Source organism: Notechis scutatus, chromosome 1 (assembly GCF_049901735.1).
Source record: "Notechis scutatus isolate UNSWTSFEM ecotype Mainland chromosome 1, rNotScu1.2, whole genome shotgun sequence".
In the NCBI taxonomy this organism is placed as follows: Eukaryota; Metazoa; Chordata; class Lepidosauria; order Squamata; family Elapidae; genus Notechis; species Notechis scutatus.
Window position 1 is genome coordinate 331,696,449 of NC_142009.1, and position 26,368 is coordinate 331,722,816.

The 26,368-nt window shown below is 44.2% G+C and overlaps 1 protein-coding gene across 8 annotated transcripts in view; it reads right to left on the bottom strand.

Annotated features, from left to right (window-relative positions):
• Positions 1-26,368, bottom strand: part of STK11 (serine/threonine kinase 11) — a 110,842-nt gene that overhangs the window by 3,054 nt on the left and 81,420 nt on the right. For all 8 annotated transcript variants that reach the window (XM_087952722.1, XM_087952721.1, XM_087952720.1 and 5 more), the window contains exon 10: positions 2,015-2,245. In XM_087952722.1, the coding sequence (XP_087808848.1) occupies positions 2,040-2,245 (206 nt within the window). In that variant the 3' untranslated portion in view covers positions 2,015-2,039. The remainder of the gene's footprint in view (positions 1-2,014; positions 2,246-26,368) is intronic.

Here is a 26,368-nt window from a genome sequence, read left to right on the forward strand (position 1 = left end):
CAGGGAAGGAAGCGGCACAGGTGCTGTGGATGGTTTGCGGTGCTGTCTTGCACCCGGTCAGCCAGGCCAGGTAGTTCAGACAAGAAGCACGCCCAGATGTGCTAATTTGATTGTAAATTGACGTGAACAGAATCTTACGAATCTGAATCTAATCCCGCCACCCCCCGCCTATACAGTCTAGGAAACTAGGGAGGGTCCCTTCTGAAATGTTTCCTATATCCAGGGCTGGGCAGCCGAGGGTTTGCAGGGATTCGGGAGAGCCCCTAGCTAAGATTCTGTGCAGTTTAGAGCAGGGGTCCCCAACCACCGGTCCACGGACCGGTCCCGGTCCGCGGAACAACTCCTACCGGGCCGCTGGCTTGCTGGCGCCGCCATCTTTTTGATGAAAAAGTGCTTCCGGTGAGCTTTTCCGGGTAGAAAGCTCACCGGAAGCACGTTTTCATCAAAAAAATGGCGGCGCCATGCTCGGTGAGCTTTTCGGGTAGAACCCAGAAAAGCTCACCGGTAGCTTGGAAGCGCCGACATCATCTTTTATGAAACGTGCTTCCGGTGAGGTCACCGGAAGCACTTTTTCATAAAAAGATGGCGGCGCCCAGCTGATGCCGGTACCGGGCACGGCGTAAAAAGGTTGGGGATCACTGGTTTAGAGAACTCCCCCAAATCCCACTCCTGGCTGCCCCTGCCCAGCCTGCCCCTCCCCTCCCAGGAGTCCCCACGTGGCCCGTTTTGGATGCAGGTAAGTGCAGGGCATACGCGGAGGCTCGGCGACAGTGAAAAATGGGCCTCCTGGAAGTTTGGGAAGGCCAGAAATGGGCCTGTATCTGGCTTCCAGAGAGCCTCGGGAGGCCATTTTCATCCTCTCAGAGCCTTGAGGAAAGCTTTCGGAGTCCGGGGAGGGCAAAAACGCCCCCCCCCCCTCCGGCCATGGTGCAGGAGGCCGACTAGGCCACGCCCACCCAGCAACTGGGCAGAGAACCCATTGCTAAAATTTTTGAAGCCCACCCCTGCGCCCGTGTTCCTTTTCCTTCTGGGGGCTCCACTGCCTCTTTATCTGACTGCTGCTTCGTCTGAAGCTCTTCTGCTTGCCTCCCAAGGTCCTTTGCTCATTCCACGATGCTCCTTGTCTGCTGTCTCGGAGAAGATGGGAGTCACATTCTGACACCAAATTTTCATTCTGAAAATTTGTCAGTTAAGGGACTAACCGGGATCCTGAAGCCCCCGCAGAGGTTTAAGCTTGTTTTAACCCCTTTGCAACCCTGATCCCCTAGCCCCCGATTCAGAACTTAGCTCTAACCACTTTTGGGAACCAGGGAGAGTCTCTTCTGAGACGATCCGCACTCCAGTTTTCTTTCTGAGGGCTCGGCTGCCTCTTATCTGTTGTCTAATCTGCCAATCTTCTCTCCCAAGGTCGATCCCTCATACTCATTTTTTATCTATTTATCGAACACGTATACGGCCTGTCTTGCCAAAGGTGGCTCTCACTACAGATAGTCCTCGACTTATAACTGTTCATTAAGTGACTGTTCAAAGTTACAACGGCACTGAAAAAGGTGACTTATGACCATTTTTTACACTTAGGACCGTTGCAGCATCCTCGTGGTCACATGATCACAATCCAACTGGTTCCTATTTATGATGGTTGCAGCGTCCCGGGGGGTGTCACGTGATCCCCTTTTGCAACTTACAAGGAAAGTCCGGATTCACTTAACAACCGGGTTACTAACCTGACAGCTGCAGGGTTTCATTTAAATGAGGGTGCCGCTTGTTGGGGGCCGTAGGTTGACTCTGTAAACCGCTTAGAGAGGGCTGTAAAGTGGTATGTAAGTTTTAAGTGCTATTGCTATTAACAACTGGGGCAAGAAAGGTTGTAAAATGGGGCAAAACCTCACTTAATCTTCACTTAGCAACAGAAATGTCGGGCTCCGTTGTGATCGTACGTCGAGGACTACCTGGAGAGACCCCCTCCCACCCTGCCGTAAACCTGCCACCGAAAGCGGACTGAGGTCATACAAACCGTGGCGGGCGCATTCCAGCTGGGGTCACTGCTGCTTGCAGGTCGAGAGTTTGCGGATCTTGCTGCTGGCGGAAGAGGTCTTGCGAGAAGGGTTGGAAGAGGCGCTGGCCCTCCGCTCGGCTTTCGTCTTGCTGACCAGCTGAGCAGACTCCGTCCCATTCATGCAGACCGGTTTGGGCAGCCCCCTGGTGCAGCTCTGCCCGTTCTGCCTGGTCTCGTTAGGCACCTGCCCTGCAAGGACACAAGGAAGAACTTTCCGTGTCAGGACGGAGAAGGCTGTGGCCCCTGAGCATGTGCAGACAGCACTGCACCTTCCTCCTTGAGTTGCCCCCTATTTGGAATCGTTTCGAGAGGCGAGAAGCAAGGGAAGCGAAGTGTCGGTTTCAAAACCCAAATTTGATCTTCAAAACGTGACATGATCTATTTGTGAAGAACGGCATTATTTTAATGAACGAAACAGGACACACAGGACATATCCAGGACAGAACAAATGAAATAATTATGCAGGACAGTTGTGTTTCCTAAGAACGTGCATCATAATTGTGTATAATAATTTTAGAGAAAACTGGGGGGGACAACAGGTAGATTTCAGGTAGTTCTCATTTAAAATGACTGGTTGCTAAGCAACTGTTCAAAGTTACGAGTCGTAAGTAGCCTTTGAGGGGTTCCAACGTAACTTGGAACAGTTACAGGTGTCAGCTTATTCCCCAAAGCCCCTGAGGGCAGGACAAGAAGCAACGGATGGAAACTAATCAAGGAGGGAAGCGACCTGGAATTCAGGAGAAACTTCCTAGCAGGACCAATTAACCAGCTTGCCTTCAGAAATCGTGGGGGCTCCTTCACTGGATGTTTTTAAGAAGACTCTCTCGGCAGTCACCTATCTGAAATGCTATAGGTTCTCCTGCTGGAGCAGGGGGCTGGACTAGAAGACCTCCAAGGTCCCTTCCAGCTGATTCAACTTATTTCTCAAAGCCCCAGAAGGCAAGACAAGAAGCAACGGATGGGAATGAATCCAGGAGAGGAGCAACCTGGAATTAAGGAGAATTTTTCTAGCAGTGAGAACAGTCAACCAATGGAACAAACTTGCCTTCAGTAACTGTGGATGCTTCATCACTGGAGGTTTTTAAGAAGAGACTGGACAGCCACTTGTCTCAAATTCTATAGGGTCTCCTGCCTGAGCAGAGTGTTAGATTAAAAGATCTTAACGGTCCCTTCCAGCTCTACTCGTTCAGAGCCACAGGGGTGCAATGGTTAGAATGCAAAACCCCCCAAAAGCTACTGACAACTCCATGCTTCACCTTCCTGAAATTGAGAAACACCGGGCTAGCCCAAAGAAGAGGACGACACCAAGATCCGTCTTCTAATACCTGGTGGGCTGTCCCAGGATTGAAGGGTGTGTGTGTGTGGAGTTTATTCTCCTTGTTCCCAGGGCAGGACAACAGGTAGTCCTCGACTTATGACCACGGTTGAGCCCAAACTTACTATTGTTAAGTGAGATATTTGCTAAGTGAGTGGGAATTCCACCAAGGAAGATTCAAACTTGAAATGAGGAGGAATTTTCTGCCCACGAAGAGCTTTTATGCCGAGGAACAGCAGCCTGCTTTCTGGAGTCACGGCGGCTCCACCAGTCGAGATTTTCAAACAAATAACAGAATAACAGAGTTGGAAGGGACCTTGGAGGTCTTCTAGTCCAACCCCCTGCTCAAGCAGGAGTCCCTATATATACTACACCAAAGCTGGGCAGATTTATGTCTAGGCCACGGGTGTGAAACTCACGGTGTCACGCTCCTGTGTCACGTGACGTTTTGCGATGTTTTTCTCCATTCGCGGACAAGGGTTGGGCGTGGCATGTGATGCATCCAGCCCATAGGATGCCATTTTGGCAGCCCTGCTCTAGGCAGTTCAAGAATTCCAGCTCTGTGTGATGCATCCGGCCCCCGTCTGCAGCCTGGTACCAGGCCGTTGGCTCTTTGGCAAGGGTAGGCTGCTATGGGTTCGCCTGGGTTCAGGCGGACCCGTAGCTAATATTATGACTGGTTTGGCGAACCGCCAAATCCCACCCCCTGACTGGCCCCGCCCCACCCCACCGCTCCCCTCCCAGGAGTCTCCAGGAGGCCCATTTGGGATGTGAGGTAAGTGCAGGGCCACGCGGAGGCTCGGGGAGGCGGAAAAACAGGCCTCCCAGAGGCTTCGGAAGGTCGGAAATGGGCCCATTACCGGCCTCCAGACCCTGGAGGAGGCCATTTTAGTCATTGCAGAGGCTGGAGGGAAGCCTCCGGAGTCTGGGGAAGGCAAAGAATGGGCCTCCTGAAAGTTCCGGAAGTCTGGAAACAAGCCTGTTTCCAGCCTTTGGGGGGTCTCTGGAGCCTGGGGAAGGTGAAAACGGCCCCCCCAGCCATAGTACAGGAGGCCGACTAGGCCACGTCCACCCGGGCAGAGAACCTGTTGCTGAAATTTTGGAAGCCCACCCCTGCTCTTTGAGAACCAAGCTGTGCAAGCGGCGGGCAAGTACACACATGAAGCTTCATTTGCACAAGTGGTGGGTGGGTGTGAGAAAGGACCCCCCCCTCTTTCCCCACCCATCCCACTGCTGCCAGTCCCAGACCTTCATTTACCCAATCTTGAAGGAAGGTGGGAGGAAGGAGCGGGGTAAACGGCTCGAAGATTTACTGTGAACCCGAGTCAGAAACAACTTAAAAAGCGAAGACTCCAGAGTGTGGAAGGGGTGAGTGTGGAGATTAAGCGGCAGCGGCTTAATTTATGTTTTTACCCTCTAACTCTGGAAGTTAAATGGCAGCTTGAGAAAAGAGTGATTAAAGGAGGAAAAAAAGGGGGGGACTAGACGAGAAGAAGAGGTGTGAAGAAGGTTTTTATTCAGGAAAAGTGCCTTTTGAAACTGAGACTGACTGTGAATTCCGATGATGGAAGAACTGGAATGATGTCTACAGTCTCCATTTAAAACAAATCACCAAAAATAATTCTAAACGGCCACCAATTGGGGAGGAGAACAAAGGAGACTCACGGAGAATTGATAGCCTCCATATAAGTCACCCAGCTCCATTTAAAACAACCCAGCTGATTAGTCAGCCTGAATTTAAATTCCCACTCAAGCTGATTGGACAACCTCCACTAAACCCCCACCCAAATCTTATCCTTTCCAAACTCCGAAGTAAGATGATTGGTGAGCTCATTCAAATCTTCTCCATTCAAATCTATCAAACAGCAACGCTTCTTCTTTAAAACAAAACCAAAACCAAAACCAAAAAACCTGGCTCTAAGGAAAAACAAAGGAACTTTACACCACAAACCTCCAATACTATACTACCTCCACTATTTCAGTACCTCAAGGCCAAATATTTATAGATAATGCTTTTGACTATAATAATTGATATCATATAATAGTATCATAATTAATTGTTAAATGACCACTAATTTACTGATTCATTGAACTGATAGAGATTTAATAATGTATCATTGATTATCCAGTCTATTGATTGATTGATTCTTAGTAAAAAGTTGGTTGATTGATTTTTAGTAATAAGTAACCTTACTTTTGATTTGTTCTCTAACTTATCAATTAACATTGATTAATTACCAACATTCATTAAGTAACTGTCTACCTATCACATTAATTAGCTATTGTAATTGTTTAGTGTACTATTGTCATTGACCATGCCAGCCAGAAACTCCAGAAACTCCAAATCCTCCACTACTAAACAACAAAAAAATAATAATATCTCTATTAATGACCTCCCAGACTCCTGTACATGCTTCAGATGTCTTAAAACCATCAATGAAAGCGAAAATAACGTCAAATGCTACCTATGTGACAATCAAGCCCACCTTGCCTGTTTAAACTTAAACAAAGACCTAGCTGACCTCCTAAAAGCATCAGATACTTTCCCTTGTCTATGTCCATCATGTTTTCCTAAGCTAAACAAACCAAGTACCCTGCCTGACAGAGTTGATAGCATAGAATCACTCATGCACTCAAATAGAAAAATGCTTAGCAACACGTTTTGAAAAAAAAAATACAGCACTGATAAGCGACTATCAGCTCAAAATCAAATCCCAACCCAACAACCACTACCACAACTACTACCTCAACTACAATCACAACTACAACCAAAAATAACCACCAAACCACAACCACAAGTAATTACTATCCCATCCAATAATTCCACAAATGATATCTCCTTACTCATCAGAGACACCATTGAACGTGATCAGAAACGTCCAAAATGCCATCTTATTTGGTCTTGAAGACACCAACGAATCAGATGACATCACCAAAGTTCGTAATATCATAAGCAACTCAAATACAACAAACATCGCTCCTGAAGATATCACTGAAGTAACCAGAGATGGCCCTGAGTCCAAATACGATGATGGCTTGGTGCCCCCAAAATGTTGTAGAGTTGTTTGCAAAAATGAGTCCAGCAAACGCACATTCATTCATACAATAAACACCATTGCAAAAACCAATCCCAACCACAAAAAACTTCGCTCAAGACCAGACTTATCCATACTGCAAAGAATCCGCTCCCGTGAACTCCGCAAGGAACTCAAAAGACGTCTAGACAATGGAGAGAAGGATCTCTACATTGACTATCACGCAGATTGTATCAAAAGTAAGTCACACAACCCACAACTCCACATCCAACCCTACCTCATCCAACCCACCATCACTCAAAATTAGGCACACACACGCCTAACTACCTCAATTCCAACTACAACTGGCCTTAAATGCAAGCTACTCAATGCAAGAAGCCTTGTGAATAAAATACCTGAAGTTCTCCTCTTACTAAATATGGCTAAATTCGACATCATATTTGTCTGTGAAACATGGCTCAATGCATCTCTCCCTGACTCCATTACCACAGTAAGAGACTATCATGTTTACCGATCAGATCGTGAAATCCATAGAGGAGGTGATGCTGCTATCTTTTATAAAAAGTCCTTACATCTAAAAAACATCCAAGTTACCCAAGAGCTTTCTCTTCCTGAGATCATCGTCTGTGAACTGTCCTTAAATATCACATTTCGATTCTTACTATGTTACAGAGCCCCTGATTATGACATCGAACATGTAAACAAGCTAAATTCACTACTAACATGGACAACATCCTGCCCACACACTTTTATCTTTCTTGGTGACTTCAATCTACCTCACATTAACTGGACCCTTAACGAATGTAAAACTGAACCCACACATGCAACCTTCTACAATGCAGTAACAAACCTGGGACTAGAACAACTAGTAACCAACAATACTAGACTTAACAACTGCCTCGATCTCATCTTCTGCAATAGTTTGAATTCAATTTACGGAATACAAATTAAAGAACCCTTTTCCAACAGTGACCACAACATGATTGACTTTTGTCTCAACATACATCCACACAAAAATCAACACAACTATGTGATCCCCAATTATAACTTCAAAAAAGGCAACTATGATCTTATAGACAACGATCTCTCTTCCCTTGATTGGCAATTTCTATTCACTGGATGCAAAACTGTTGAAGACCATTACAACATATTTTTACTTGAAGTCAAAAAAGTCATCAAACTATATGTACCAATAACAACTCCCAAAACCAGAAAAAACAGATTACCCTTAACAATAAGGAAGCTTCAATCCAAAAAGAGATTACTTTGGCGGAAAAACAAATCTGGTCACGTTGCCAACTTCAAAAGACGATACAAAAATTTATGCCACCAGATAAAGACTGAATGTACTAATTATCACATTAAATAAGAGGAAAATCTTCTACGCACCAATTCCACCCACACTTTCTACAATTTTGTAAACAACAAACAAAAAGACTCAAGGTCCATCCCACCCCTGAAAGGACCAAATGGTAAAGATTGCAACGACGACACCATTAAAGCCAACCTCTTTAACACATTATTTGGCTCAGTATTTGTAAACAGCAATGGATCATGCCCAGTATTTCCTAGTCGAACCACAGACTACTAGAATGATCTAATACATATCGATTTTTCAGTAGACAATGTTGAAAAAGCACTATGCAATCTAAAACCATCTCTATCTATTGGACCGGATGGAATATTGCTTACTTCTTTAAAAAGCTATTCATTACCATAGCTGAACCTCTAAGCATAATCTTTGAAAAATCTTTCAGGACCAGGTCCATGCCAAAACTATGGTCACAAGCCACAGTCATCCCCATCTTCAAAAAGGGAGACCCCAGCCTAGTTGAAAATTACAGACCAATCTCTTTATGCTGCGTCACCTGTAAAATCATGGAATCAATTATTAACCAATCCATTATCCTCCACTTAGAGACAAACAACCTACTCTCTAATAAACAATTTGGTTTCAGAAAAAAACTATCCTGCAATCTGCAACTCTTACACTGCAAAAACATATGGACTACACAACTCGATCAGGGCAAAGCAATAGATGTAATCTACATAGACTTCTGTAAAGCCTTTGATTCAGTGGTATATGACAAACTACTCCTAAAACTAAAATCTTATGATATCTCTGAACACCTACATAACTGGATAGAAGCATTCCTGTCAAACAGACAACAAATGGTCAAAATTGGGAGTGTCCTATCAAATGCTGTACTTGTCAATAGTGGTGTCCCCCAAGGCAGTGTTCTAGGACCAACTCTCTTCATACTCTACATAAATGACCTCTGTGGTCATATTAAGAGCAACTGCGTTCTCTTCGCTGATGATGTAAAGCTATTCAACACCACAGACAATACTGCTACCCTTCAAAAAGACCTCAACTATGTATCAGAATGGTCAAACAAATAGCAACTTCAAATCTCAACAAATAAATGCCGTCTTACATATTGGCAAAAAAAAAATCAGAAAATAAAATACAGGCTGAATAGTTAAGACCTTGTTGATGATCCAAACTCTGTCAAGGATCTTGGAGTACTCATATCTAATGATCTAAGTGCTAGAGCCCACTGTAACTACATAGCCAAAAGGCATTAAGAGTTGTTAACCTAATCTTATGTAGCTTCTTCTCTGGTAATATCACACTAATAACTAGAGCATACAAAACATTTGCTAAACCAATACTCGAATACAGCTTGTCAGTCTGGAACCCACATTATGTATCTGATGTTAACACAGTTGAGAAAGTCCAGAAATATTTCCACAAGAAGAGTTCTCCACTCCTCTACTCGTTGCAGAATACCTTATGCCACCAGACTTGAAATTCTAGACCTAGAAAACCTAGAACTACGCCGCCTTCGGTCCGATCTAAATATAATATATAAAATCATACACTGCAATGTCCTACCTGTCAATAAATACTTCAGCTTCAACCATAACAATACAAGAGCAAACAATAGATACAAACTTAAAGTTAATCGCACCAAACTTGATTGCAGGAAATACGACTTCAGCAACAGAGTGGTCAATGTCTGGAATACTCTACCCGACTCTGTAGTTTCTTCCCCAAACCCCAAAAACTTTAACCTTAGACTGTCTACTATTGACCTCACCCCTTTCCTTAAGAGGTCTGTAGGAGGCATGCATAAGCGCACCAACGTGCTTACCTTCCCTGTCCTATTGTTTCTTTTATTTTCCTTATATGTACCCATGTATTCATAACTATGTTTTTACTTATACCTATTATCTGGTAAGCAATTGACTAACCAAAAAAAAAAAAAACCTTCCAGGTGGGGCATATGATTTCTACCTAAAGGTAGCCTTTGACTTACGACTCAGTGGAGCCTGTCCCTTACAGTCTTAAGTCACGACAGTCGTAAAGTGAGCCATCACACCCCCCCCGACCCAATTGTATGACCTTTTCTGTGGTGGTCATTAAGTGAATTTGCAGTCGTTAAGCCAATCGAGTGTTTGCTAGGAGCTGATTTTGCTGAACACTGGAAGTAAATACTGTAACATCGTAAACCTTGGTCATGTGACCAGGGGGATACCGCTAACGGCTATAAATACTGGCTGGTTGCTAAGCGCCCAAAATGCAGTCACGTGATCGCAGGGAGGGCATCAGAACCAAGTCATAATATAAGTCAGGGGTCCCCAACCGCCGGTCCGCAGACCGGTCCCGGTCCGCGGAACAAGTCTTACCGGGCCGCTGGTTGCTGGGCGCCGCCATCTTTTTTTGGTAAAAAAGTGCTTCCGGTGAGCTTTTCCGGGTAGAAAGCCATTTCTACCCGAAAAAGCTCACCGGAAGCGCTGGCGCCGCCATCTTTTTCGTCAAAAAAAGATGGCGGCGCCCAGTTGATGCCGGTACCGGTCAGGCGCCCAGCTGATGCCGGTACCGGGCCGCGGCATCAAAAAGGTTGGGGATCACTGATATAAGTTACCTTTTTAGGGCTCTGTTTTATCTTTGAATGGTCACTTAATGATAGGTCGTAAGTTGAGGCAGGCAGTCCTCAACTTACAAAAGATTGCTTAGTGACCATTCAAAGTTACAACGGCACTGGAAAAAGTGACTTACGACCATTTTTCACAGTTACGACCTCTGCAGCATCCCAACGGCCACGTGATCAAAATTCAGACACTTGGCAGCTGATTCGTATTTACGATGGTTTCGGTGTCCTGGAGTCACATGATCCCCTTTTACGACCTTCTGACAAGCAATGAGGAAACCAAATTCGCTTAACAACCATGTGACTCACTTATCAATTGTGGTGATTTACTTAACAACTGTGGCAAGGTCGTAAAATGGGGCAAAACTCACTTAACAAATGTTTCACTTAACAACAGAAATTGTGGTTGTAAGTCGAGGACTACCTGTACTGTTGTTTTTTCTGAAAAAGGATTAAAAATAAGCTGCCAACTTACCCACTTTGGTTCCACCATCTGTATAACACATCATACTGTGAACTAAGTTTAGATACTTCTTTATTCATCCCTTTTTATAACGCTATAGTTTATGTCATTATTTTACATGTTTTTATTTATACTCAGTTTTTCTGTGATACATATATATATATACATAGAGCATGTAACAGTTCTATTATTGGATGTTTTAAAGATCTGGCCTTATGGCGGTAATAAACAATTTGACTTGATTTCACCTGAAATATGCCACTTTACCTTTGGAAACACATTGTGATGACCCAGGGCGTGGCACAAAAATAACAAAGTCACCAAAGTAGATAAATTCCCTTTAATGCCTCCAACTTGTCCCCCAATGTCCAGTTATCCTCGGCTGGAGATCAAACTCTTCCAAAACAGGCTACGAAGGGAAGAAAGGCAGCATGAACCCAAAGTAAAGATAATTAGAAATAAAAAAAACCAACACAAACCACACTGAAGTAATTAACACGACAGGCCAGGATGATAAACTGCAGACTTCCAAAAGATAATACAGCACCCAGTTGGGAGGATACCAAAACCCAGATAAGCCTCGACAAAGATAATGCACGCTTTGCTTCCAGCAACTTTGCCATGCGCAGTTTGCCCTTTTAAACAGTCTTTCCAGCTGCAGCCCATGAAGGGGATCAGGGCCCTTTCTTCTCCCGTAAGCCATGTTGCTCCCTTCTCCGTTCCTCCCTGTGTGCCCTAGGATGAAGACAGGATGGCCCTGGGTCTTTCTCTGAATGCCCAGACAGACTGTGCCCTTCCCCCATTTCTTCCACAGCCACCATATCCACACTCCCACTCCCTGTCAGCTACTCAATCTCCCCCTCAGAATCGGACTCCGACAAAAAAATGACACACGTCCACACCACACAAGGGAGAGGTGAAAAACACTTACTTGTGCACACCTAATACTGGTAGTCCTTGACTTATGACCTTAATGGAGTCTGCCCATCATGATCCTAAGTTATGAAATCATATGACCAACCAGATTTTACGAGGTTTTTTTTGTGGCAGTCATTAATCAAAGGCTATCATCATTAATGGGTGACCACACTATGGGTGTGGTTTTGCCGAAAACTGACAGTAATCACCAGACTGATGGCAAAGCCATCGTAAAACGTAGTTATGTGAACACTGCAAATGGCCATCAATGCAGTCCAGGTGCCGAATGCCTGAAATTCGGTTGTGTGACTGCGATATGGGTGTGGGTCAGAGGTGGTATTCAGTAGGTTCTGACCAGTTCTTGAGAACCGACACCGGAAATTTTGAGCAGTTCGGAGAACCGGCAAATCCCACCTCTGACTGGCCCCTCCCACATCTCTTCTCTGCCTCCCATTGAGTCCCAACTGATCAACTGGGTCTTCTTTGGTTGCCTTGCACAGGAGAACGGAGCTGGAAAGCAGGTTAGTGGGGTGGAGAGGGAATGGGGATTTTGCAGTATCCTTCCCGAGACGCCCACCAAGCCACACCCCAGAACTGGTAGTAAAAATTTTTGAATCCCACCCACTAGTGTGGGTGTGTCAGAACTTCAAATCCAGGTCATAAGTAGGCCCCAGGTGGGTTTGTTGTAACTTTGAAGACAATGTCTCAGCAACTTCTTGCTGTTTCTTCTTTCTTTTCCCCCCATTCCCAGCATCTGTGCATTTTCCAGAGAGCTGAGTCTTCACCTCATGGGTCCAAAGTAGGAGATTATGTCCTTGGTCGTTTGTGCCTTGAGTGAGAATCCTGGGTGGGTTTGTTTAATGAATCATTAGTTTGCTTTCTTGACTGTCCGGGGGATTCTCAAGAGTCTTTCTCCAACATCAACATTCAAAAATTTTATTTAATTATCCATGCATTAACTGCAGCCAGAATTGTATTTGCACAAAATTGGAAAAGTGAAAAGATTCTGACAGATGAGAACGTGATCAGGAAAATATTAGAATGTGCAGAAATGAACAGGCTAACGCTTGCGATTAAAGAAAAGGAACAGACTGAATATTATACGATATGGGAACTATTTTTATCAATGGCTGGAGAATAAATATGGAAGTTAGAAATTAAGAAAAATAATAAGCATGAGAATAGAATGGGGATTGTTATACTAATTAGACATATTATGCATAACAGTATAAAGTAAGAATAGAGCATTAATAGTATAGTAATGAATATGTATTAACTGTAATTGTTATTGCACAAGATATTTGTACGCACTGCTTAAATGGAAGATGGATTGTTTGTATAAAATAAAATAAACTTTTAAAAATATTTTTTTCTGTTGTTTTCTTATGAGTCCAACTTTTGCTTTAAGTTTGATTTTCCCTATAAATATCCCCACTTTATTTTGTACAACTCAAGATGGCATCGGTGTTTTTGCCTACATTCCTCCACAATCCCAGGCTTAGGAAATGGGTTGGGCTAATTTACCATGGCCAATTCACTTGTTGGGCCACTTTCTGCAGGACAGGAGTTACACTAATATCAAACAAATAGTAGAATAGTATCATTCAAAGAAATGATGCAAAAGAAGGGACAGAATGAAATGTGAACGGCAAAATTTAAAATAATGGTTAAATAATTACATAGAATTGTTAAATTGACCTGCAATGATTGGTGCCAGGGCGAGTTGACCGCAGTGAGATGGCTGTGGCAAGGCTGGCCCAACGTCACCCAGCCAACTTCCATGCCTGAGAGAGATCAAACCCTCGTGGTCTTCTGATTTCTAGCCCAGCATATTCTCTCCATTACACTAAAGGAGAGAAAGAACGTGACGGAACATTTCCCCTTGGTATCCTTGGAGGAAACCACAACTCCACCAACATTGACAGGACAAGTTACTGCATGTATACAAGGGGCAAACCTCACGCTCACTAGCACTGATGACATGACCTCGTCAGGTAATAAAATATCTGCAAGCAAGAAATCGGGTTCAGAGAGCATCAAGGACTCCGCCGTTCAACCCTGATATTGGATATTGGATGGAAACTAATCAAGGAGAGAAGCAACCTAGAACTCAAAAGAAATTTCCTGACAGAACAATTAATCGGTGGAACGGCTTGCCTTCAGAAGTTGTGGGTGCTCCAACACTGGAAGTTTTTAAGAAGAGATTAGACAGCCGTTTGTCTGAAATGGTAGAGGGTTTCCTGTCTAAGCAGGCAGGGGTTTGGACTAGAGCGGACGGGTCGCCAACCTTTTGAACCTCAGGGACCACCAAACTCATAATTTTAAATCCTGCGGACCACTAATATGAATTTTGACTGACAGTGGCTTGCTGACGTTGGTGGGAAAGTCGGTCCCATATTCCAGAGCTGCTGTAGTCACAGGACTGGCCCTTGGTCGTCCTGGAACAGCTGTTCCTCCATCCAGGTGCACCAGCCTGCCATGGACTGGAGGAGCTGCTCCAGGATGACCAATAGTCTTGTGACTATTGCAACTCTGGAATATGGGACCGACTTTCCCACCAACATCAACAAGCCACCCCGGGGCGGATTTCCCTCCCCTGCCGTTGGTCTTACCTTCCTGTTCTAGCTTGCTTGGCTCTACTCAAGGTAAGGTTTGCGTTTGGCCGAAGTGTGGGGGCCAGCGGGTGGGCAGCACAGTCTTGTGTTCCCATGCAGCCTGGATTAATTGCTTTGGGGGGGACATTTCTCTGTGGACCACCAAAATTTTCTCATGGACCACCAGTGGTCCCCGGCCCACTGGTTGGCAACCACTGGACTAGAGGACCTCCAAGGTCCCTTCCAACTCTGTTCTCCTGTTCTATTCTCTGAATCTATCAGATCCCATCAGTGTCTATGTCTGGGTGCCACATTTTTGGTACACTCTGGAAGAAGTTTAGAAAAGAGACACGCTGAGGGACTAGCAGCAAGACTGAAGGAGCTGGAATTGTTGGGAACCTGAAAGATTCCCAACAATGCTAACACTTTATAATGCCTTGGCAAGACCATACTTGGAACAGTTTTAGCAAGACCACACTTGGAACAATTTTTGTCGCCACGATGTAAAAAGATGTTGAGACTCTGGAAAGAGTGCAGAGAAGAGGAATGAAGATGATAAGGGGACTGGAGGATAAAACAGGAAGGACTATTGAAGGAATTAGATATGTCTAGTTTGATGAAAAGAAGGACTGAGGGTGGCATAATAGCAGTCTTCCAATACCTAAGTCTGCCACAGAGAAGAGGAGGGTCAACCAATTTTCCAAAGCGCCAAAAGGCAAGGGGAAAAAAAGCAAATGGATGGAAACTAATCAGGGAGAGAAGCAACCTAGAACTAAGGAGAATTTTTCTGAGAACAATTAACCAGTGCAACTGTTTGCCTTCAGAAGTTATAGATGCTCCAACACTGGAGATTTTCAAGAAGAGATTGGACAGGTATAGGATCTCCTGCTTGAGCAGAGGGTTAGACGAGAAGACCTCCAAGGTGCCTTCCAACTCTGCCATTCTGTTAAAACCTGTCACCTAGGAGAAGATTAAGGGTTCTCCGCCACCAGTCCAAAGGGCAGGGGATGGATCACGGATTAATGTTATAGGAAGTCTCATTCTAATCCAACATCGAAAAAACCCTTCCTAACAGGAAGAAGAGTTTGAAAGTGAAATCAACTATCTGGAGAAGGATGTTCCTTCACTCAATGGATTGAAACAGGCTGGCTAGCCATCTCTCTGGGATGAAACCAAGGATGTAGTGGATTTGGAGGTCTCCTCCAGGTCTCCGAGTTGATTAAGAAAAAATGGCAGTTGCTGATAAAAAGATAAGCTTCCTCTGTCCAGTCGTGTCCGACTCTGGGACAGTGCTCATCTCTGTTTCCTAGTCAAGGAAGCGAGGCATTGTCCAAAGATGCTTTTGTGATCATGTGGCCGGTACGATCAAATGCCGCTATTATCTTCCCACCAAAGTGGTACCTGTTTATCTACTTGCATTTGCATGGTTTCTAACTGCTAGGTGGGCAGGAGCTGGGCCAAGAATGCGCGCTCATCCCGTCCCACGGTACTTCGGTCTCGAACTGCCCACCTTTCAGTTGATGAGCCCAGTGTCTTAACCGCTAGATCAGGAGTGTCAATTTCATTGAGAGCCACATCAGGGTTGTGGTTGACCTCAAGTGTGTGGGGGGAGGGAAACTGGGTGGGTGTGGCCAGCTTGAGACCACTCCCCAACTGCTGGCACTGGGTAGACTGGGCCGAAGCCACACAGGCCCGATGTTTCCTCTTCGCATGGGCCGAAGCCACACAGGCCCGATGTTTCCTCTTCACACTGGGTAGACTGGGCCGAAGCCACACAGGCCCGATGTTTCCTCTTCGCACTGAGTAGACTGGTCCGAAGCCACACAGGCCCGATGTTTCCTCTTCGCACTGGGTAGACTGGGCCGAAGCCACACAGGCCCGATGTTTCCTCTTCGCACTGGGTAGACTGGGCCGAAGCCACACAGGCCCGATGTTTCCTGTTCACACTGAGTAGACTGGGCCGAAGCCACACAGGCCCGATGTTTCCTCTTCGCACTGAGTAGACTGGGCCGAAGCCACACAGGCCCGATGTTTCCTCTTCGCACTGGGTAGACTGGGCCGAAGCCACACAGGCCCGATGTTTCCTCTTCGCACTGAGTAGACTGGGCCGAAGCCACACAGGCCAATGTTTCCTCTTCGCACTGAGTAGACTGGGCCGAAGCCACACAGGCCAATGTTTCCTCTTCGCACTGAGTAGACTGGGCCGAAGCCACACAGGCCCGATGTTTCCTCTTCGCACTGGGTAGACTGGGCCGAAGTCACACAGGCCCGATGTTTCCTGTTCACACTGAGTAGACTGGGCCGAAGCCACACAGGCCCGATGTTTCCTCTTCGCACTGAGTAGACTGGGCCGAAGCCACACAGGCCCGATGTTTCCTCTTCGCACTGGGTAGACTGGGCCGAAGTCACACAGGCCCGATGTTTCCTCTTCGCACTGAGTAGACTGGGCCAAAGCCACACAGGCCAATGTTTCCTCTTCGCACTGAGTAGACTGGGCCGAAGCCACACAGGCCGATGTTTCCTTTTTGCACTGGGTAGACTGGGCTGAAGCGATGTGGGATGGCCCGTGGGCCAATCCGACTGCATTGTGGACCTTATGTTTGACACCCTTGTGCTAGATCTTAGCCCTGCTTAATTTGGCCTACTCTTTCTAACCAACACCGTGCCTCAAATTGTACAAATCTCTCTCGTTTAATACTGTGTGCTTCTGATAGAAATTGTGCCAGTGAAAGCAAAACAGAATCTCCCGCCTTCTGAAAACATATGTTTTTGCCCTGGAAACTGGATGATGCTCAGTTGGCTGGCTGGCTTCAAAAAAATCTCCATCCAGCTCCAAATTCCACACTCTTGCAGGGAAAATATAAGCAGCGACAGAAACTAGATAGAAGATGATCTCAGGTAAATGAGCAGTAAAAAAAAGGTGAGGTGAATAAGCAGCAGAAAAAATGATCAACAATGGATAGGTTGAAGGAGAAAAATTGCAAAGAAGCAATCCTGAAATGGGAGGGATTTCTTCCAAGGAGTTTAACCCTTTGCTTGATGGAAGGATACCCACTGAAGTTCATTTTACCTTTGTTATAAGGTACATGGAAGATACATTAATGCAAAGGTGTCCAACCCTGGCAAATTTAATACCTGGGGACTTCAACTTCCAGAATTCCCCATGTTGGCTAGGGAATTCTGGAAGTTGAAGTCCCAAATCTTAAAGTTGCCAAGGTTGGACACCACTGCGCTAATCTCTCTAAGAGTCTGAAAGTATCAAGAAGAGTTCAAGAATTTAGGGTTTAAGAGTTTAGTTGGGTGATTAATCAATTCAAATAAATAATAAGGAACTCTTCCAAAGGGTTATTTTTTTCAGTTGGAGGACCATGGATAATCAGGCTGGTGACAGCAATGGACAGATGTACATTAAGTGTCTGTTGCCTCACCATCCACCACCTCCAACGATGGAAGCTGAAAAAACTCTACCCAAAAGATTTTGATTAAATTTCTCAGAATAAAGATTTGGGCACGGTATTAGCTAACTGACATCTGCTGTTGTTTTTCGGCAGCTTCTTTGCTAGGGTTTGACAGAAAAAGTGAGAAAATGGGGTTTTGATTAACCTGTTTGATTGACAGGTTCAATGAAAACAAAGGCAGGTTTGCAACTCTCTCCTGGGTTTCTTAAAAACTACTGATAGAAGAGAGTCATCGTAGCTAAGGGTTGACCTGTGGGGGCCCTTGGTGCTCTCTGTACTTGGTTGTAGTCTTGCAGATGTTTCATTACCCAGCTAGATAACATCATCACTGCTGGTGCTGGTAGTACTGTGTTTCCCCGAAAATAAGATTGGGTCTCATAACATTTTTGCCACCAATAAAGGCACCAGTCTTATTTTCGGGGGAGGGAGGAATGTTGTCCACTGACTCATTTCACCTGTGCGCGTCGCCCCTGGCCCCTGCAGCTGGCAAGGCTTTCCTGAAGGCCTCTGCAGCCGGTAACAGAGCTCCAGATCGATCCGCAGGTCTATAATCCGCCACAGAGGCCTTCAGGAAAGCCTTGCTGGCTGCAGAAGAAATGGGCCGGCAAGGCAGGTGTCTTGGTGTGCGGGGTCTGGTTGCAAGTGTCTGAAGGCAAGTCGTAGGGCAGCTCCACCCCACCCCCCCGAGCCCCACCCTAGCTTAATTTTTACCCGTGCACCCTGGAGTAAGCAAGTCTTAATTAGGGCTTATTTTGAGGGTAAGGAGCACATGTAAAAAATCAAGCTAGGACTTACTTTCAGGGTAGGTCGTATTTTCAGGGAAACCTAGTAGCAATGATGATGTTACCTAGTTGGGTACTGAAACATCGGCAAGAAAACAACCAAGCTCAGAGAGCACCAAGAGACCCCGTAGTTCTTAAAAATCCAAGAGGCAACTTCCTACCGACACATTTTTCTGATTGCAGACTGTCGTTATAGGTTATAATCCTAGTTAAGTTTTCTTTTGTCTTTTTTCAGCCGGCAGGCAGTTAAAAGATTTCTGTAGCCTTGTCACAAAAGCTGGTTTTTTGTTTTGCTTTCCATTCTGTTTTTTTTTTTTAAAAAAAAAACTCTGATTCACTCAGGATGGGTCCTTGTGATAGTGGCTGTGAGCTGGGCATGACGATGATGATGTCTCAGCTCGCAGCTTAAGAGGTGGTGGTGGGAGTTCGTTTGCGTCCTCCAGCAAAATTAGACATAATCACATCATGTCCTTCCCTTTTGGCTGTTGGTGCTGAGTCACTGGACTTGAAAAGACCCAGCGCACATCGTGGTATTTTCTCTCTGCATGAAAATTACCTTGGCAAGATCAGCTCAAAAGTGGGAGGAAAAGTGCTGACAGTTGGGGTGGGAGCCGAGCAAGGACCAAACAGGATTTCTGCATCATTTTGGGGCGTGCAGGATCTCTTCGGGGGTTGCTGAGCTAAGCAACTGTCTTCTAAGAGGCTTGCTTGCGAAACATTAAAAGCTTTCTGTGGCCAGCGAAGAGTGAGCCCAAAACGTTGATTCATTTGATGGCATAGGGCTAATCACGGTGGAAAATAAACCTCAGCTTTTTCGTAACACCCACCCACCCACCCACCAATCAGAACTATGTACTTTTTAACCACAGGAGCACCGCAGGCAGTTGGGCAAGATCCTGCTGGCTTCTCACACTGCCCAGAAGTGTCCACTGTTCCAAGGTCATTTGAAGGACGTTGCTGGACACTTAAAAGAAAGGGAGATTCACCAATGCCTGTAGATCAGGTTCAAAAATATGTGAAGGTTGCGGAAGGTTGCTGATCTGATTACACACAGACATATGTGACTATATTTTATTTATTTAAATCCCACCGTTATTACCTGGAAATAGTGAAGGTGGAAGACATATCCAACATACCTTTGTCTTCTGTATTCCCCATAACAACCATGTTAGATGAGTTGGGCTGAGAGGGACTGGGAGGAGGAAGAGGATGGGAGGGAAAGGAGGAGGAAGAGGAGAAGGATAAGGAGGAGAGGGGAGGAAGAGAAGAGGAGAAGAGGGGGAAGAGGAGGAGGAAAGGGAAAGGAGGAGGAGGATGGAGGAAGAAGAGAAGGATGAGAGGAGAAGGCTGGGAGGGAAAAGACGAGGAGGAGGAGGAGGAGGAGGAGGAGGAGGAGGAGGAGGAGGAGGAGGAGGAGGAGGAGGAGGAGGAGGAGGAGGAGGAGGAGGAGGAGGAGGAGGAGGAGGAGGAGAGAAGAAGAAGAAGAAGAAGAAGAAGAAGAAGAAGAAGAAGAAGAAGAAGAAGAAGAAGAAGAAGAAGAAGAAGAAGAAGAAGAAGAAGAAGAAGAAGAAGAAGAAGAAGAAGAAGAAGAAGAATGCAAAGATAAAATCTAAATTGGATCTGGCTTTGATTATTTTCCTTGCATCAGTCATGCATTCAACCACCGTCCCTTTCCGCTACATTACATTTTTCAGCACAACCACATTTGGAGGAAGGGGGGGGGGTGCTGCTCTGAGAGGTGGGGGCTCTGTCATGCACCCCCTTCTAGGAGAGGCGGAGAGGTCCTGGAAGGTCCGATCCAACCCTTCCCACCCACCCGAAGCATCAAGGCAGCGGTCCGCAGCCTCCAGCCAAGCAGCCTAATTTTTAAACAAGCGTTTCAGGGCGAAGGGACGAGATGAAAAAGAGGAGCAGCTCTCTCCCCTGAAGGGCCCTTCATCCTCTCATCAATGGGAGGCTTAAAATGCCTCCCCCACACCATCCAGAGTCCACCTCCGCTGGTGACTCAACGCTCCTTTCTCCCCCTTGTTCTCCTCCTCACACAGCCTGCTGCCTGCGCACTCCTGCAGAGAAAGCGATTGTGCACTGGGTAGAGAGAGGGGTGGGTGGGTGGATGGGTGGGTGAAGGGAAATCTCTTACCTTTAAGAGTTCCTGACGCCTTTCTATGGGGAGATTTTGGGGAAAGGGAGGGGGGGAGACAAGAGAAAGCTCCACTCCCCTTTGCGCCATAAAGCCCACCTACAGCACTGGAATCGTGCTGCAGATAGCGTCTCTTCCATTTCCTGCCTCAATGTGCTCCACTTTGGCTTGAAACACCTGCACGTGCCCAGCTTTCATGGTGACAGAAAAACATGAATGTCCTGGTAACCTTTTTTGGGTGGTGGCGGCGGTGGTGGCAGCGAGCTCCGACAGAAAGAAATGCATTCAATTTCTCTCACACATTAAGAGCTCGGTATAAATCTGCCCATGGTTTACTCCATGCGTTTAAAACTCAAGGCCCAGGGGCCGGATCCAGCCCACAGGGTGCTTAGATCTGGCCCTCTCTGGAAACAGCGAAGGACCGGCTCAACCCAATACAACTAATTTGGAGAGATAGGAGAAAAACAAAGAAAAGATGGACACTAAATACTCAGTTAATAAACGAAGAAGAGTACATTAAGAAGCTGAAAGAGGAATTAAATTATTTTCTAAAAGAAAATAATAATGAAGCAACCACGAAACAAAATATTTGGGATTTGGGATACAATGAAGGCAATTATAAGAGGAACAACAATCTCCTATAATGCCATGAGAAATAAAAGAATACATGCCCAACAAAATAAATTCCAACAACAAATTAAAGAATTAGAAATACAACTTCAAAAATCCCCTAAAAACCAGAGAACACAAAATCAGTTAATAACAATTAAACATAAATTGAACTTACTTGAACAAGATAAAATAGAAATTAACTTGAAAAGGTCCAAACAAAATTATTTTGAGCATGCAAATAAACCAGGAAGATGGCTATCCCATAAACTTAAAAAATGGAAGAAAAGAGATTGATACACCAACTAATGGATGAGAAAGATGTCTTACAACATGAGATAGAGAAGAAAAAAAGATATCATTTACAACTATTTTCAAAGATTATATAAAAAGGAGGAAGTTAATGAAGATAAAATAAGAACTTATTTAGAGGAGACGAATGACAAGGTAATTGGAGAGGAATGGATAGAGTTATTGAATAAAGATATTACATGGTCTGAATTGAAGTCAGCAATGGAGAATCAAAGTAATAACAAATCTCCAGGACCAGATGGGATTCCGGCAGAACTATATAAAGCAATATTGGAACTAGTAGGACCACTGATGCTGGAAGTGTTTAATGAGGTACTTCTGGCAGCCAAGATGCCGGACTCGTGGAGGGGCGCTGATTTCGCTAATCCCGAAGGAGGATGCAGATCATAGATACATCAACAACTATAGACCGATTTCACTTTTAAATGCCGATTATAAATTGTTTACTTCTATCATAGCTAATAGAGTAAAACAAGCTTTAAATCCACATATACATGAAGATCAAAATGGATTTCTTCCGTCCCGACAAATAAAGAACAATTTAAGAACCGTTATCGATGTCCTAGAATATTATGAAGCCCACCCGGAGAAACAATCCGCACTCATGTTTTTAGATGCTGAGAAAGCATTTGATAACTTAAATTGGCACTTTTTAATTCAAAAAATTTACAATATGAGTCTTGGCACCAAATTTGAAAACATTATAACAACTATTTACAACACACAACAGGCTAATATACTAATCAATGGCGAACAAACAGATCCAATAAATATAGAAAAAGGTGTCAGACAGGGCTGCCCTCTCTCACCTCTTCTTTTCATTTTTGCCCTAGAATCACTCTTAACACGGGTTAGACAAAACTCTGAAATTAGAGGAGTGAGGGTCAAATCAGAAGAATATAAACTACAAGCGTTTGCTGACGATATGGTTTTCTTTTTGGAGGAACCCATGGAAAAAGGTTATAATCTAATAAAAGAATTAGAACAATTTGGCACAGTGGCAGGATTAAAAATTAATAGAAAAAGACGAAATTAATGACCAAAAATTTAACAGAAAACCAGAAGGAAGAATTAGAAACAATGATGGGGATACAGGTAACAAAAAGGGTCAAATATTTAGGAATATGGTTAACACCACAAGGTAAATCACTCAAAGAGAACAATTATGATAAACTACTTCAACAAACAAAGAAAGATTTAGAATCCTGGAATAAGTTGCAGCTTTCCTTATTGGGCAGGATTGCCTCGATTAAAATGAATATATTACCAAAATTTCTTTATTTATTCCAGACAATCCCAATTAAGTTGTCAAAAACTTTTTTGAAGAATTAAATAAGATCACACTTAAATTTATTTGGCAGGGGGAAAACCCAGGATCAATGTAAAGGCCTTACAAGATGCTAAAAGTAGAGGGGGTCTAGCCCTTCCAAATTGGGAATTATATTATTCGGCAGCTATCTTATTATGGATAAAAGACTGGGTGAACTTACTTAACAAAAGAATTTTAGCATTAGAAGGGCATGACCTCCAGAGAGGGTGGCATGCCTTCTTATGGGAAGTGGGAAACCCAAGCAGTCTTACTTTCATAGACATCTCATTAGGGACTCATTATTAATTAATTGGAAAAAATATGCAAAAAACACTATCTAAAAATTCGATCTGGCTATCAACAATGGAGGCAATGGTACATCCCAATAATTTGGACATAACAAAAATGATTAAATATAAAGATTTATTAGATCCATAAGGGAAATTAAAAACTCGACAAGAACTACAGGAACAGGGATTTAAAATTGATCAGTGGTTATATATACAAATCCATAGCAGATACAAACAAGATATAAAAGACTTTGGAATTTATAACAAACTGCAGTATTTAGATAAAATTTTACTAGGATCAAACAAAAAGAACATATCCAAATTCTATAAATACTTACTGGAAGTAGAATTAGAACAGGAGATAGTCAAAGGGAACATGATAGCCTGGAGCAGGAATGTCGGAAGAAGTATTACATTATCAGAATGGGAAAAGATTTGGAACAGAAATATTAAGATTACAAAATCGGCAGCATATAAAGAAAATACATACAAAATGTTTTATAGATGGCACTTGCCCCTTCGAGGTTGGCGAAAATGAATCCAAACACGAGTCCAAAATGCTGGAAATGTAAAAGCATAGAAGGAACCTACTTTCATATGTGGTGGTCTTGCAAAGAAACCCAGAAATATTGGCAAAAAATCAGAAAATGGTTGGAGGAGATAACCAAAGAACAAATCGAATACAAACCAGAGTTCTTCCTACTAGGGATCTCTGATAAACATTTACCCAAAAAGATGAAATATGTAACAATTCATATCCTAACTGCAGCCAGATTAGCGTTTGCCCAGTGTTGGAAATCACCCTATGCACCTACAGATCAAATGGTCATCCAGAAAATATGTGATTGTGCAGAAATGGATAAATTAACTATAGCACTTAAAAACAAAGAGGCTTCAACATTTTACGATAATTGGAACTCTTGGTATAATTGGTTAGTCCAGAGATAAACTGCTTAATGGACAATGGGTAATTTAAGCATAGATATCGATAAGATGTGTGTATTCAAATTAAGGTAGGAGAATTGGATCTTGCAGACTGTCAAAAAGGATATTGTTTGTTTTTAAACGCATCTTTTTTTTCTTTTTTTCTCTTTCTCTTCCTTTGTTTCTTTCTTTCTTTTACATCTCCTCTTCTCTTTTCTTTCCAGTTTGTAAGACCGAGTGTTCGTTTTTGTTTTTTTCCTTTTGTGTATGTAATGTCGATATGTTTTTAATTGTAAATTTAATAAAATTTATTTAAAAAAAAAAAAAAACTCAAGGCCCAGGGGCCGGATCCAGCCCACAGGGTGCTTAGATCTGGCCCTCTCTGGAAACAGTGAAGGACCGGCTCATGGTGCCTCCGCCAGTGAAAACGGGCTCCCGAGCTCCGTTTTCGACTGCGACAGTCTCCTGCAACCCTGTGCCAATGAAAGCGGAGCTTGGGAGCCCGTTTTTGCTGGCAGAGCGCTCAGGCCCCCACAGGTGCTCACACGAGTGGCCACGCCCATCTCGGCCTCCCCAAAGTTAAACACAACCTCAATGAGATGGAGTTTGACATCCCTGGTTTACTCCAATGTGTTCTTCTTTCTACGGGAGACTCTGCAAATTGAATAGCACTACTAGCAATAGCTTTTAAGGCTTATATGCTGCTGCTTCGCAGTGCTTTACAGCCCCCTCTTAAGCGGTTTGCAAATGGCAGTCTCTTGCCACCCAACAATCTGGGTCCTCATTTTACTGACCTCGGACGGATGGAAGGCTGAGTTAAGCTTGAGCCCATGAGGATCGAACTCCTGGTGGTGGGCAGAGTCAGTCTGCCATACTGCAGTCTAACTACTGTGCCATCTTTGAATCAAGGGCTCTTTGAATCATCTGCAAATAAGTGATGGGCATCCAGTCAACTGGCAGGCGCACCTGGCACCATTCATTGGGTTAAAATGGCTGCCTTTTCAGACAGCACAGAGATAGCAATAGCACTTAGACTTATACACCGCTGCACAGTGCTTTTTACAGCCCCCTCTAAGCGGTTTACAGAGTCAGTGTATTGCCATCGGCAATCTGGGTCCTCGTTTTACCCTCCTCAGAAGGACGGAAGGCTGAGTCAACCTGGAGCCTGGTGAGATTCAAGCTGCCAAATTGCAGGCAGCCGGTAGCCAGCAGAAGTAGCCTGCACTCTAACCACTGCGCCACTGAGGCTCATCCCTTGAACCTTGCAGCCAATGGGGCATCTCGACACCGCCTAAATGGATGAGAAGTTAGGAGGATGAGGAAGATTAGCCAGAATGGGATACAAGTACGTATATACCAATAGAAGAGAATATTTGGAGCTCAAGGCTGAACAGTGCAGTGCTTGGTGCTCACTGAATTAGGTGGTTTTCGTGCAGACATTTTATTACCCAGTTAGGTAAACACCAGGTTTTTAAGAAGAGATTGGACAGCCTTTGTTTCAAATGGTACAGGATCTCCTGCTTCAACAATGAGTTGGATTAGAAGACCTCAACTCTGTTATTATGTGCTGTTATTCTGATCAAAATTCAGACACTTGACAACTGGTTCATATTTATGACAGCTGCAGTGTCCAGGGGGTCATGCGATCACCTTTTGCAACTTTTTGACAAGCAAATTCAATGAGCAAGCCATAGTCACTTAACAACTACATTATTTACTGAACAACTGCGGTGATTCAATTAACAACTATGGCAAGGAAGGTAATAAAATAGGGCAAAACTCACGTCACTGCCTTGCTTTGCAATGGAAATTTTGGACTCAGTTGTGGTTAAAAAGTTCCTGTAGAAAGAAAGAACAAATCCCACTCCTTACTAGCACTGATGATGTTACCTAGTTGGGTAATGAAACATCTGCAAGCAAATAACCAAGCTCAGAGAGCACAAAGGAAGGCACAGGCATGGCTGTTTAGCAATGTTACCAAACTTAAGAAGCCGCTTTCACCCTTTAAGAAAACATTTTCTCTCTTACACACCACCACGTTCAGATTCGCTTGGCAGAACTGGGGAGTTCTGATGCAAGTTCAAATTTTAATTCTTTGCCCTTCTGGGCCTAATTAATTCTGAATTAATCCTCACGTGTGCATATGATTAATCTTCCCTCCTGCAAATGTCATTTTTATATACTCCAACTCTATTGCAATGAAAAGGGTTTTCCATGCAGAACTA